Source organism: Atheta coriaria, unplaced genomic scaffold, assembly GCF_025399875.1.
Source record: "Atheta coriaria isolate IRGN ID8LTWV9N9 unplaced genomic scaffold, Caltech_Dcor_3.1 hic_scaffold_8_pilon, whole genome shotgun sequence".
Taxonomy (NCBI): domain Eukaryota; kingdom Metazoa; phylum Arthropoda; class Insecta; order Coleoptera; family Staphylinidae; genus Dalotia; species Dalotia coriaria.
This window is the reverse complement of record NW_027045450.1, coordinates 2,605,006-2,620,176: the sequence shown is the minus strand read 5'-3', so window position 1 is coordinate 2,620,176 and position 15,171 is coordinate 2,605,006. Positions and strand designations below refer to the sequence as shown.

The window sequence follows — 15,171 nt, the reverse complement described above, 5'->3', positions numbered from 1 at the left end:
TACAATGCGCGTTGGATGATTGCGCATGACTTCTTGTTCATGTGAACGTGTTGACATTTAGTCGTATAATTCTTAATCTATGCATTTAGTGCTGAAAACAACACAAAGTTACAATTGTGAACAATATATCATGTGTTAATGAACTGGTAGTATACACCTGAAGTCGTTAATATGCGTATGTCGCAAGGGTTTATTGTAGTTAACGATTGAAGTGAATATGTACTGGTAGTAAGCGTGCAAAGGTGGACAGACAGAACCAACCACCAAACATCTGTTCACTTGTATTCTAACAAACAAACGATATCTGTTATCGAGGTGATTACCAGGAGAATTTAATCATGGAAATAGCTAAATCTCTATTTAGGGATCACCGTGATCATGAGGGATATGTTGGCAAAGAAGACAACAATGTATGTTAAATTGTCACCATTAAATGCATAATTATTTTAATTTATTTGTATATTTTAGAAACGTGAATTGGAGTTGGCTATTTCCGAAATTGAGGATGAGGAGAGTCTGGCGGAGTCTTTTCATGAGGGGGTGTCAATGAGTGAATTGCTGACACCTAATCCAGGTGGGCCTTTTTCTGCTCTCACACCTTCAATGTGGCCGCAGGATATAATGGCCAAGTTGTCAGTTGTTCCAGAAGATCCTAATTCACAACCTGAATATAGGTATGACATAAATTTTAATCAAATCGTACAAAATTTGCCTGTTTTTTCGGTTTAAATTTAAAAATTTTGCTTTTATTTTTGTCTAATTTATTTAAAAAATGAATAAAAATCATTTTAAACCTTAGATATGATGAATTTGGCTTCCGTGTGGATGAAGAAGACGGCCCTGAACAAAGTTCCAACAAATTGCTTGGTATACCCTTCGTCGAAGATCCCCAGCATCGTTTAAACTGGGTCGCGCACTTGGAATTCTCCCACAACAAAGAAGTCTCGTCTCTCAGCTGGGAAAAAGTCGAGGTTCGTCTACCACAAACCGACAAACTACGCACAATGGTACTTGAGGGTGTGCCGCATTCAATGCGCCCACAACTCTGGCTGCGAATGTCTGGCGCACTTGTCAAGAAGCAACAATCCGAGTTAACTTACAAAGACATTGTGAAAATGTCCAGTAATGATTCGTTGATGACTTCGAAACAGATTGAAAAAGATTTGCTGCACACAATGCCCACAAATGCTTGTTTTAGTAACATTAACAGCACTGGCATTCCCAGATTAAGAAGAATACTGCGTGGAATTGCTTGGTTGTATCCGGATATAGGATACTGTCAAGGAACTGGTATGATTGCCGCATCACTACTGCTTTTACTCGAAGAAGAAGACGCTTTCTGGATTATGGTCACCATTGTAGAAGATCTCCTACCAGCTTCCTATTACAGTTCGACTCTGATCGGTATCCAGGCTGATCAGAAAGTCCTGAGGACTTTAATTACGAACTTCCTGCCGGATGTCGATGAAACATTAAAAATCACGACATTGAGTTGTCGCTCATCACAATGAATTGGTTTCTCACTTTATATGCGAGCGTGGTTCACATGAAAATCCTTTTAAGGATCTGGGACCTTTTGTTTTTTAATGGTTCGTTAGTTTTGTTTCAAATTGCGCTCGGGATGTTGAAGATGCGCGAACCGGAATTGAAAAGATTGGAGAATTCGGCAGCGATTTTTAACGCCCTGTCGGATATTCCGGGAGATATCGACGATGTGGAGAAGTTATTAGAAGTTTCAATGCAAGTGGCATCATCTCTGAATGATGTGATGATCGAGGCATATCGTAGAAGACATTTGGCGTATTTAATGGCGGATCAGGGCGCATTGGTTGGCAATCCGGAAGCTGCTCCGAATCTACCCAAACAACACCTTGCACGTCGACAAGTGAAGAAAACTAAGTCTGTTATACAATTGTTGCTTTTCAATGAGAATGGTTCAAGTGATTTGAAATGCAAGAATATCAAACAGACTGAAATATTGGTTGATTTGAGGGAAGGAATATTACAGGTGATATTTTTGTTTGTTTTGCATTATATAGTTTCCTATAAATTTAATTACGTTTGTTTACGTAGATTGTACGACATTTTCTACAAGTCGATCCCAAATTGAGTACGGAAATATCTTTAGTAGCTGATTATTCGATGGAAAGTCATGCTGCTGATCATTCCAATTATATTAATGTTTCCAAGAATAGAAAAAGGCGTGCTAAGGCTTTACTAGGTAGGTTTTAATATAATAATATATTCTTACTTATTAATATATACATTTTTAGATTTTGAGCGTCATGATGACGACGAATTGGGTTTTCGCAAGAACGACATCATCACAATTATCAGCCAGAAGGACGAACACTGCTGGATCGGTGAATTAAACGGACTTAGGGGTATATTTACTTTATTTTCAGTCTTCAACAACGTTTTATCTAATTTTTGTTGCATTTAGGCTGGTTTCCTGCTAAATTCGTTGAATTATTGGACGAAAGAAGCAAACAATACAGTTGTGCGGGTGATGATAGCATATCCGAGACAGTGACGGACTTAGTAAGAGGAACACTTTGTCCTGTTTTGAAGCACGTGCTGGAACACGGCATGAAACGTCCGAATTTCCTTGGGGGACCTTGTCATCCATGGTTGTTTATCGAAGAAGCGGCGACGAAAGAAGTTGAAAAAGATTTCAACTCTGTCTACAGTCGATTGGTACTGTGTAAGACTTACAGACTGGATGAAGATGGCAAAGTTTTAACTCCAGAAGAAGTAATTTTTACATATCCAGTTGAACATATTAATAAAATCTATGTTTTAGTTACTTTATCGTTCTGTACAAGCGATAAATCTCTCTCATGACAATGCACACGCACAGATGGATGTAAAACTTCGAAGCTTGATTTGTCTCGGTCTGAACGAGCAAGTTTTGCACCTTTGGTTGGAGGTTTTGTGTTTATCCATTGACATTGTACAAAAATGGTAAGTAAAGTGAATAGAATGGCAATGAAACTAATTCAAATTGTTTCTGAAGGTATCAACCATGGTCATTCATCTACAGCCCTGGCTGGGTGCAAATTAAATGCGATTTACGCATTCTATCACAACTCTCATTCAATCTTAACCCCGATTGGGAGCTACCCGTTAAGAAAGAGCCCAACAACCAGCCACTCAAAGACGGCGTTCGTGACATGCTAGTGAAACATCACTTGTTCAGCTGGGATATATAATCAAGACGAAGATAGTTTATAACCAATTGACGTCCATCCAGATAATTGTTAACAAATGACTGATGATTATTTTTTGGGACATTTTCACATTTAGCTCTAACTGAATAATGAGATCTCGTACTAATCGTAATAATTGTTCATCTATTAATTTATTACACTATTTAACGTTTCTAAACTGTTTAGCTTTATATTTATGTTGAAAATGTGATAAACGCATATTTAACTCATGTGTCTACAGTGTCTTATCATCTATATATGTTGTTGGTTGCTTGCATTAAAGAGCAAGCAAATGATATGTCTTGTTTTCTAAACGCCCACGCATTAGGTTTCTCAAATTTTCCAAATTTTGTATGGCAACCTGTACAAATAAAGCATTTTGAGATTTCATATTTGAATCTAAAATGTTTGTAATTTCATTACACACCTCGTATCTCCAGTAAAACTCCGTTGGTTTCCACCCTTTAAGCCCTCCTAAAGTGCTCAAAATGGGAATTTTTAAATTCTGATTTAGAATTCTAATTGATTCTTTAATTCTACGTAAAATATTTAAGTAAAATTTTCTTCTATTAATGACCGTTTAGGCCCTATTTGCAGTTTTAATAAAATAATTGGTTTTACAGGCCAATAGGGCCTTAATATAAAATTATTTTAACGGATTACGATTCAGAATTAAATTTACTTTCAGAATCCGAAATCAGAATTTCAAAATTCTAATTATTTCCAAACCTGCATTTGCTGAAATAAAAGATTTCGTCATAAAAAAGGCAAAACATTTCTCTTTTTTATGTTGAAAGTTATATATATTTTTGCATTGGGTAACATCATGGCCGTAACTTTCGAAGTCAAGCAACAAGCAAAGACAGAAATGACTGCATTCTCCCAAAATGCGCTTATATTATAATTTAATTCTCAAAATCACGCAAAGATGTCACTAGCATGCACATAGTTGCATTAAATTCTAAGCGCACTTATCGCTGCCAGTTGTTGGTGATGGTAATGGGTGTCCGTGTGAGATTGCGCGCGAATTAGTGCAACAGGTTTTGTTCTTATCTGTTGTATGCCGTCGGAACTCACACGCTGCATGAAACTTAAATGTCTTACATTCGCGCAGTTGCAAATGAGTTATCGTCGACACTGAAACTCGGTGTATTTCTTTCGCGTATATCGATTAGTTCGGTAAATCGAGTTAAATTCGATCACGAATCAACGCCGCGTATTAACAACAAAGGTGTAGTGTTACTGAAGACTTATAGTGTTTGTGAAATATGAGAAAACGTGAAATTATTCTCTCTCGGCTGTTGAATGTCATAGATTGCAAAGATTACTTGCGAACATGTAACCTTGTAAGTATTACAAATTTTTATCTAACGGACCTTGATATGTAGTGTCGTTGGGTGCATTCGCGTTGGACGCTTACGCGCTGTGAGCGTGCTTACATGTCATTTTCATCGTTCGACTTGGCGCTGTGAGTGTCACATAAGTACGCTCATGGCTGAGTTCGTAGCACAGACTTCGCGCTCATTTATGCTCACGCCACAGAGGTAGGGCAGCGAAAGCGTGAGCGCCAATTTTTATTATCTGTCAAAACGAATGCAACTTGAGCATAAGCTAACCAAAAAATTTCATTTATTTCTAAATTGTTAAATTCTTTACAATCCCGCAAAAATGGCAAGCAGTCAACCAAAATTAATTTCTGTTGAGCTAACTGATCCAGAAAGTAATAAAATTTACAATTAAATTAAAATTTAAAAAATAAAAATTTAAATTATTTGATAAACAGTTGCCATGTTGATGATTATTGACGCTCACAATATCCAAAACGAACGAAATTTATTTATTGATTCTAAGCGCCTATAGGCCATCTCGAACACTAAAAATTTGTGCTTATAAGCGTGAGCGCTCACAGCGCGTAAGCGTCCAACGCGAATGCACCCGTTGTGTCGTGCAAAGTGTTTTACATAGTATAATTTTGTTGCAGAACCTGCCGTAGATGTATTGAAGAGGACTGGTAAGTAAATAATTAAATTCAGAAAGAAACAGAAACAAATCTAGGGTGTTGTTACTGTTATTGTCGCATGAAATGAAATTGTCGCATATCTCGGAAATTGTTAGTTTTGCCTTCGCCACGTTATAGAGAAAGAGTTGTTATTTAAAATTATGTTTTTTCCAATCCCCTAAGTAAGAAATTTTTAGTTTTTTTCTTTGCCACATTAGAGAAAGATTGATATTAGTGCCACTCCAATGTTGTTACTGTACTTCGATAGGGCCAAAGTTCTTTTAAGGGTTGGGCCCATTCGGGCCCTGAAAATCACACGCGAACTGTCTGCAAACCGCCCCCCTAGTAATTTTTATAATTTCTGAAAACATGATGTGGAAATAATTATTATATTTCTATTTTACATGGTGTAGTGCTACAATTATAACACTGTAACACTGAAATGGAAATAAATATAGCTTTACTGACATTTAACGTGTAGTTTAAAAGATATTCTCTATCGAAAAACCACGAAACAAAACGTAGCATTAATTTGGCATTATTTATTTATATAATCTAAATTTCGGGACTTCCATCTGCATCATTCATAAATGGCATTAGCATGAACTAAAAGTCATAAAATAGAATTGTATTGTTTATTTCGATATTTCTTTCTTATATTTCTTTCGGCATTTGGCACGAGAATTGTGTTTGTTTTGAACACAATTTACTTTCTTATCGCTTCCGCCGCGTGAAATGCCTCGCATGAGATTCCCGAGTGTTTTTGAAATCACCTCACACCGCGTGCAGCATATTCTAGTTTAGTTTAGATTGCGAGTTTCATACCTATTGCAATTCGCGCACAAGATCTCGTGCAAGCGACGCGCCGTCTTTGCGCATCTCTTGCTTTCTTATCATAAACTGTCGCGTCGTTGCTTGCTCGGCTTCGGCGTGCACTCTTAGCGGATTGCCGTCAGTTTCGTGCCTCTTTCTGGTTGATCCAGACGTATTTCTCGCGACTAGTATCGTGGGTTCGGACATCTGCTTCCTAAATTTGCATTATATTCGATCCGCAGTCCACTATGATATTTGATCGTGTTTCGTGTGCACACTTATGCAAGTTACAAGGTTCGGTGTTGGTTGTTAAATGAATAGGATACATGTCGCCCCCATCTTGATTTATTTACCATTGAGATGACCCATAGTGCTGGTGTAAGTAACTTACTAAACAGCACAGATTGTTTGTTTTTCTTCGCTGTGGGAATATAATATTACTAAATCGTATGAAATATTTTTGTTTTAACATGTTTTTTTTTTTAATTTATAGTATTCCGTGTGCCTTGGAGTCTGATGAGTTAGTTCTGTTTTGGTAAGTTTATAATACAATTATAATTTTTGTTTTTAATTTTCGCGTCAATCACTAGTTTGTATTTACGTGTTTTTTTTATCGCGGTTCACCACGTGGTGCAAAGCATTCTACTAAAGCGTTAACATTAAATAATTTAATTTTTTGTTATTGGGAGTAAACGAAGCGCAATACAAACTAGGCCGGGGGTTTATAGATACAGAATCAAATTCTCTCCCGGAATGTATTTAATTGTTACAAGACAAGCGCTTAAACAATACGCTTTTTGATTTAATATTGCAAACAAATTTGTTAAACGCAGCTTTAAATTTGAACATAACGCCTCATATATTAAACTGTAATGTTTATTTAAATTTTACGGGGCTGAAACACTATGCTGCACCCCCATTTGCTCACTTTTTCTTACGACTTATTTTTCCATCTTTTATATTGCCACTTTAACTAGCTTTTCTCATAGAGATTTTTCCACTCTTTGGGATTCAAAAATTGCAAAATTGCACTTTTTAGCACTTTTAGCCGCGTTTTTTGACCTTTTACTGTAGGAAATATAATTATTTTATATTTTTATCTGATAGAGAATTTTCCAATTTTTCATAATCAACATTTCGTTGGTAGCTATCTCTTTTAGTTTAAGAGATATGCATTTTTGAAAATCGTCGAAAAAAAGTATCAAGCACCCCCCCTTGGCAATTTTTTCTTAAGACTTAAAATTTCATCTCTCAGATTTCCCTTTTAACCATCCTATCTGATAGAGATTGGTCCGTAGATTAAGACGCTGCGATCAGATCCTATTTATCTCTTTTAGTTTCCGAGATATTCGCGATTGAATAAAATGGGCAAAAATTGATAAATGTCACTTTTTAGCACTTTTAGTCGCGTTCTTCGACCTTTTACTGTAGGAAATATAATTATTTTATATTTTCATCTGATAGAGAATTTTCCAATCTTTCATAATCAACAATTCGTGGGTTGCTATCTCTTTTAGTTTAAGAGATATTAATTATCAAAAATCGTCGAAAAAAAGTATCAAGCACCCCCCCTTGGCAATTTTTTTCTTAAGACTAAAAATTTTGTCTCTCATATTTCCCTTTTAACTATCCTATCTGATAGAAAATAGTCCGTAGATTAAGACGCTGCGATCAGATCTTATTTATCTCTTTTAGTTTACGAGATATTCGCGATTGAATAAAATGGGCAAAAATTGATAAATGTCACTTTTTAGCACTTTTAGTCGCGTTTTTCGACCTTTTACTGTAGGAAATATAATTATTTTATATTTTTATCTGATAGAGAATTTTCCAATCTTTCATAATCAACAATTCGTTGGTAGCTATCGGTTTTAGTTTAAGAGATATTAATTATTGAAAATCGTCGAAAAAAAGTATCAAGCACCCCCCCTTGGCAATTTTTTCTTAAGAATGAAAATTTCATCTCTCATATTTCCCTTTTAACTATCCTATCTGATAGAAAATAGTCCGTAGATTAAGACGCTGCGATCAGATCTTATTTATCTCTTTTAGTTTACGAGATATTCGCGATTGAATAAAATGGGCAAAAATTGATAAATGTCACTTTTTAGCACTTTTAGTCGCGTTTTTCGACCTTTTACTGTAGGAAATATAATTATTTTATATTTTTATCTGATAGAGAATTTTCCAATCTTTCATAATCAACAATTCGTTGGTAGCTATCGGTTTTAGTTTAAGAGATATGAATTTTTGAAAATCGTCGAAAAAAAGTATCAAGCACCCCCCCTTGGCAATTTTTTTCTTAAGACTAAAAATTTTGTCTCTCATATTTCCCTTTTAACTATCCTATCTGATAGAAAATAGTCCGTAGATTAAGACGCTGCGATCAGATCTTATTTATCTCTTTTAGTTTACGAGATATTCGCGATTGAATAAAATGGGCAAAAATTGATAAATGTCACTTTTTAGCACTTTTAGTCGCGTTTTTCGACCTTTTACTGTAGGAAATATAATTATTTTATATTTTTATCTGATAGAGAATTTTCCAATCTTTCATAATCAACAATTCGTTGGTAGCTATCGGTTTTAGTTTAAGAGATATTAATTTTTGAAAATGGTCGAAAAAAAGTATCAAGCACCCCCCCTTGGCAATTTTTTTCTTAAGACTAAAAATTTTGTCTCTCATATTTCCCTTTTAACTATCCTATCTGATAGAAAATAGTCCGTAGATTAAGACGCTGCGATCAGATCTTATTTATCTCTTTTAGTTTACGAGATATTCGCGATTGAATAAAATGGGCAAAAATTGATAAATGTCACTTTTTAGCACTTTTAGTCGCGTTTTTCGACCTTTACTGTAGGAAATATAATTATTGTATATTTTTATCTGATAGAGAATTTTCCAATCTTTCATAATCAACAATTCGTTGGTAGCTATCGGTTTTAGTTTAAGAGATATTAATTATTGAAAATCGTCGAAAAAAAGTATCAAGCACCCCTTGGCAATTTTTTCTTAAGACTGAAAATTTCATCTCTCATATTTCCCTTTTAACTATCCTATCTGATAGAAAATAGTCCGTAGATTAAGACGCTGCGATCAGATCTTATTTATCTCTTTTAGTTTACGAGATATTCGCGATTGAATAAAATGGGCAAAAATTGATAAATGTCACTTTTTAGCACTTTTAGTCGCGTTTTTCGACCTTTTACTGTAGGAAATATAATTATTTTATATTTTTATCTGATAGAGAATTTTCCAATCTTTCATAATCAACAATTCGTTGGTAGCTATCGGTTTTAGTTTAAGAGATATTAATTTTTGAAAATGGTCGAAAAAAAGTATCAAGCACCCCCCCTTGGCAATTTTTTCTTAAGAATGAAAATTTCCTCTCTCAGATTTCCCTTTTAACCATCCTATCTGATAGAGATTGATCCGTAGATTAAGACGCTGCGATCAGATCCTATTTATCTCTTTTAGTTTACGAGATATTCGCGATTGAATAAAATGGGCAAAAATTGATAAATGTCACTTTTTAGTACAGTTAGTCGCGTTTTTTGACCTTTTACTACTGGAAATATAATTATTTTTTATTTTTATCTGATAGAGAATTTTTCATTCTTTCATAATCAGCAATTTGTTGATTGGCTAATTTTGTGGTTTTTACTGTTTAGCGGGCGAACGCAATGTCGTAACACAACAGTTTTTTCACCAAGTTGTAGGTATTAAAATTCCTAATATTTTTTATATATAACTTCTGGGTTTGACCCTGGGGAAACCAACAAAAATGCTCTTTTTGTGTTTTTCAGTCGGCTAATTTTGTGGTTTTTACTGTTTAGCGGGCGATCGCATTGTCGTGGGGCAACTGTTCTTTCACCAAATTGTAAATATTAAAATTCTTTATAATTTTCATGTATAACTTGTGGGTTTGACCCTCGGAAAACCTACAAAAAATGCTCTTTTTGTGTTTTTTCGGTCGGCTAATTTTGTGATTTTTTGCATTAAGCAAGCGAACCCAATGTCGTAAGACAACAGTTTTTTCACCAAATTGTAGGTATTAAAATTCTTTATAATTTTCATATATAACTTGTGTGTTTGACCCCCGGGAAACCTACAAAAATGCCCATTTTGTATTTTTCAGTCGGCTAATTTTGTGGTTTTTACTGTTTAGCGGGCGATCGCATTGTCGTGGGGCAACTGTTCTTTCACCAAATTGTAAGTATTAAAATTCTTTATAATTTTTATATATAACTTGTGGGTTTGACCCCCGGGAAACCTACAAAAATGCCCTTTTTGTGTTTTTTGGTTGGCTAATTTTGTGTTTTTGTTTGTTATAGCCGGCGAACGCAATGTCGTGGGGCAACCGTTCTTGCGCTAAATTGTACGGTGCCTTGAATGGGAGTCACTTCTACCGCTACTTTCGTACAGTGCCCTAAATCTCTTTATGGATCCTGTAAGAAATATTAATTTAATTTATGTATGTGTATATTTCATTTACATAAATATTTTCCAGTTGTTGGATGAAGAATTGGCTAATCTGAGATGGCCAACTTTATCAATAAGGACCAAGTGGAGAGGTTCCGTCGTACTGGTAGAGTGCGTATTCACGAAGATGAATGTGTCAACTGGACTAAATACGAAGAACGTATGTTATATTTTGGCAATTTATAATATTTTATATTTTACTATTCTGTTATTCATTCTGGTTTATAGTGTCTAAGAAATTGAAGATTGGATTGCCGGTGATGATGATGATTCCAAATACGATTGAAAGAATTTACAACATTTTGAAGCTGCTATTGATATCATTTTTGTTTATTTTGTTAAAAGTTATAAACAGAGTATTATAATTGCTTATTATTATCCTCTTTTTTTGCTTGTATTGTTAAAAGTGTTGTATATAATAAGAAATTTCGTTTCTGATTCTACATGTTTGAATAAAAATGTAGTTTTATAAATTTTTTATTGTTTTACTTGTTCTAAACGGAGAACATAGCTCACAACATCGTTACTCCTTTAATTAATCCATAAATCCCTTAAACTTTAATCGAAATGCCACTGCTAGATATGAGAAATAGTTCAAAATCAATTTTATATTGAATCAATATTAATTTAAAAACGGCATCACTAGTGTCATCTATCCACGAGTAACAAAACTACGCCGCTATTCAAGAGATTTAGCCTACTGCACTTTCTGCGATCCTAATATTCAAAAGAATTTTGTTACCATTTTCAATGGATTTCTCGACAAAATTTGTCGAGAAAATTGCTGAAATGTTGCTGCTCATCAGTCTGTAGTATTAGGAACGCAGAAAGTGGACATAGATACTTCCCGCCAAATTATTATATATATTACATTTCAATTTGTTTCAAAATTCCAACTTTTAATTTTCAACATAAAAAACAGAAATCTTTTGCCATTTTTTTAATAAAATCTTTTCTTTAAAAATTTTTTGTGCCATTTTGATGATTTTTCAATAATGATGCCACCTTGTAGAGAATTTTTCAAGGATCAAGATTATGTAGTTCTTAGTTTTCTAGCCCTCTTAGTTGTCGAGATCCTTCAGAATTCGAAAACCGAATTTGCTGAATAAAGATTTTTAAACATTCATTTTACCCGCCATTACTAGTTACCGCCTCCTTCATTTACCTCCTCTCGCTTTCTGCGATCCGAATACCAAAACCTGAGTTTCGACTGTTTCGAGTCCAAATGTTGTGTCATTTTGCCTCTCAGAGTCGACAAAATAAAGATTGAATATTAGGATCGCAGAAAGTTGAGGAGGCTGATAAAGTTTTCGCGGTAACTAGTAATTTTCGGTTGTTGTACTTTCTAATTGATAGATGGCACTAGCATACACTTTTCAAAATAAATGTTTTAAGGGATCGTTAAATATGTGGTCGGGTAGAAATAACAGAAATAATTTTAATTAGAAAAACTTAAAAATATTCTTTATTAAAGAAAACACACAAGCAAACATTTTGTGAATCAAATCGTGTAATAATCACAAAATTTATTTAAAAGAATTAAATACTGACAATCTGATGCAAGAATGGTCCTTCTACGATGTCAGACTCAGGTGCAAAATCCATAAAACCATCAAAAATTATTCATTTGAACATAAAAATGCAATTTTGGGAGTCAAATTGGGACATAATCACAAAAGTTATTTAGGAATATGATAGAGAAATTAATTACTTACAATCTTATGCAAGAATGGTCCTTCTACGATGTCAGACTCAGGTGCAAAATCCCTAAAACCATCAAAAATTAGTCTTTCGAACATAAAAATGCAATTTTAAGGGTTAATTTGTGAGATAATTACTAGAGTTAATTAGGAAAATGATAAAGAAATTAAATACTTACAATCTGATGCAAGAATGGTCCTTCTACGATGTCAGACTCAGGTGCAAAATCCCTAAAACCCTCAAAAATTAGTTATTTGAACATAAAAATGCAATTTTGAGGGTCAATTTTTAAGATAATCACTAAAGTTATTTTGGAAGATGATAAAGGAATTAAATACTTACAATCTGTTGCAAGAATGGTCCTTCTACGATGTCAGACTCAGGTGCAAAATCCCTAAAACCATCAAAAATTAGTCCTTTAAACATAAAAATGCAATTTTGGGGGTCAATTTGTGAGATAATCACTAAAGTTATTTAGGAAAATGAAAAAGAAATTAATTACTTACAATCTGATGCAAGAATGGTCCTTCTACGATGTCAGACTCAGGTGCAAAATCCCTAAAACCATCAAAAATTAGTCATTTGAACATAAAAATGCAATTTTGGGGTCCAATTTTTAAGATAATCACTAAAGTTATTTTGGAACATGATAAAGGAATTAATTACTTACAATCTGTTGCAAGAATGGTCCTTCTACGATGTCAGACTCAAGTGCAACATCCCCGAAACCATCAAAAATTAGACCTTTGAACATAAAAATGCAATTTTGAGGTTCAATTTTTAAGATAATCACTGAAGCGTTTTTTGGAAACTGATAAAGGAATTAATTACTTACAATCTGTTGCAAGGATGGTCCTTCTACGATGTCAGACTCAAGTGCAACATCCCCGAAACCATCAAAAATTAGACCTTTGAACATAAAAATGCAATTTTGAGGGTCAATTTTTAAGATAATCACAAAAGTTATTTTGGAAAATGATAAAGGAATTAATTACTTACAATCTGATGCAAGAATGGTCCTTCTACGATGTCAGACTCAAGTGCAACATCCCCGAAACCATCAAAAATTAGACCTTTGAACATAAAAATGCAATTTTGAGGTTCAATTTTTAAGATAATCACTGAAGCGTTTTTTGGAAACTGATAAAGGAATTAATTACTTACAATCTGTTGCAAGAATGGTCCTTCTACGATGTCAGACTCAGGTGCAAAATCCCTAAAACCATAAAAAATTAGTCATTTGAACATAAAAATACAATTTTGAGGGTCAATTTTTAAGATAATCACTAAAGTTATTTTGGAAAATGATAAAGGAATTAATTACTTACAATCTTATGCAAGAATGGTTCTTCTACGACGTCAGACTCAAGTGCAACATCCCCGAAACCATCAAAAATTAGACCTTTGAACATAAAAATGCAATTTTGAGGTTCAATTTTTAAGATAATCACTGAAGCGTTTTTTGGAAACTGATAAAGGAATTAATTACTTACAATCTGTTGCAAGGATGGTCCTTCTACGATGTCAGACTCAAGTGCAACATCCCCGAAACCATCAAAAATTAGACCTTTGAACATAAAAATGCAATTTTGAGGGTCAATTTTTAAGATAATCACTAAAGTTATTTTGGAAAATGATAAAGGAATTAATTACTTACAATCTGTTGCAAGAATGGTCCTTCTACGATGTCAGACTCAAGTGCAACATCCCCGAAACCATCAAAAATTAGACCTTTGAACATAAAAATGCAATTTTGAGGTTCAATTTTTAAGATAATCACTGAAGCGTTTTTTGGAAACTGATAAAGGAATTAATTACTTACAATCTGTTGCAAGGATGGTCCTTCTACGATGTCAGACTCAAGTGCAACATCCCCGAAACCATCAAAAATTAGACCTTTGAACATAAAAATGCAATTTTGAGGGTCAATTTTTAAGATAATCACTAAAGCGTTTTTTGGAAACTGATAAAGGAATTAATTACTTACAATATGTTGCAAGGATGGTCCTTCTACGATGTCAGACTCAAGTGCAACATCCCTGAAACCATCAAAAATTAGTCATTTGAACATAAAAATACAATTTTGAGGTTCAATTTTTAAGATAATCACTAAAGTTATTTTGGAAAATGATAAAAGGAATTAATTACTTACAATCAGTTGCAAGAATGGTCCTTCTACGATGTCAGACTCAAGTGCAAAATCCCTAAAACCATCAAAAATTAGTCCTTTGAACATAAAAATGCAATTTTGAGGGTCAATTTTTAAGATAATCACTAAAGCGTTTTTTGGAAACTGATAAAGGAATTAATTACTTACAATCTGTTGCAAGGATGGTCCTTCTACGATGTCAGACTCAAGTGCAAAATCCCTGAAACCATCAAAAATTAGTCATTTGAACATAAAAATACAATCTTGGAGGTCAATTTTTAAGATAATTACTAAAGTTATTTAGGAATATTATAAAGGAATTAATTACTTACAATCTTATGCAAGAATGGTTCTTCTACGACGTCAGACTCAGGTGCAAAATTCCTAAAACAAGCAAAAATTAGACCTTCGAACATAATACAATTTTTGATGCAAGAATGGTCCTTCTACGATGTCAGACTCAAGTGCAAAATCCCTAAAACCATCAAAAATTAGTCATTTGAACATAAAAATACAATTTTGAGGGTCAATTTTTAAGATAATTATTAGAGTTATTTTGGAAAATGATAAAAGGAATTAATTACTTACAATCAGTTGCAAGAATGGTCCTTCTACGATGTCAGACTCAGGTGCAAAATCTCTAAAACCATCAAAAATTAGTCCTTTGAACATTAAAATGCAATATTGGGAGTCAATTTGGGAGTAATTTGTGCGATAATCACAAAAGGTAGAGCACCGTACGAATGTAGCGGTAAAAGTGACTCGCATTCAGGGCACCGTTCGAGGGTAGCGGTAGAAGTGACTCGTATTCAGGGCA

The 15,171-nt window shown here is 34.0% G+C and overlaps 2 protein-coding genes and 2 long non-coding RNA genes across 4 annotated transcripts; 2 read left to right on the top strand and 2 right to left on the bottom strand.

Annotated features, from left to right (window-relative positions):
- The first annotated feature begins 31 nt into the window (after positions 1-31).
- On the top strand, positions 32-3,614 carry LOC135797607 (small G protein signaling modulator 3 homolog). The gene is given in 10 exon segments (XM_065310070.1): positions 32-146; positions 200-410; positions 469-674; positions 800-1,476; positions 1,479-2,008; positions 2,074-2,221; positions 2,274-2,384; positions 2,444-2,754; positions 2,804-2,964; positions 3,017-3,614. Coding segments are annotated over 9 exon segments (2,412 nt in total). The 5' UTR covers positions 32-146; positions 200-338; the 3' UTR covers positions 3,213-3,614.
- A 421-nt stretch (positions 3,615-4,035) lies between these two features.
- On the top strand, positions 4,036-10,977 carry LOC135797412 (uncharacterized). The gene is made up of 11 exons (XM_065309776.1): positions 4,036-4,041; positions 4,524-4,555; positions 5,191-5,220; positions 6,515-6,556; positions 9,694-9,741; positions 9,829-9,902; positions 10,019-10,069; positions 10,191-10,234; positions 10,357-10,472; positions 10,533-10,664; positions 10,733-10,977. Exons 1-9 carry the CDS (start codon positions 4,036-4,038, stop codon positions 10,453-10,455), a joined length of 426 nt encoding a protein of 141 aa, XP_065165848.1. The 3' UTR covers positions 10,456-10,472; positions 10,533-10,664; positions 10,733-10,977.
- Positions 10,978-12,152: 1,175 nt separating this feature from the next.
- LOC135797671 (uncharacterized) lies at positions 12,153-13,272 on the bottom strand. Its single transcript, XR_010549609.1, has 5 exons — positions 13,205-13,272; positions 12,712-12,763; positions 12,548-12,599; positions 12,384-12,435; positions 12,153-12,271 (listed from the first exon to the last, which is right to left on the bottom strand). It is a non-coding gene; the product is annotated as an uncharacterized lncRNA (long non-coding RNA).
- A 312-nt stretch (positions 13,273-13,584) lies between these two features.
- LOC135797673 (uncharacterized) lies at positions 13,585-14,244 on the bottom strand. Its single transcript, XR_010549610.1, has 3 exons — positions 14,193-14,244; positions 14,028-14,101; positions 13,585-13,607 (listed from the first exon to the last, which is right to left on the bottom strand). It is a non-coding gene; the product is annotated as an uncharacterized lncRNA (long non-coding RNA).
- Positions 14,245-15,171: the final 927 nt, after the last annotated feature.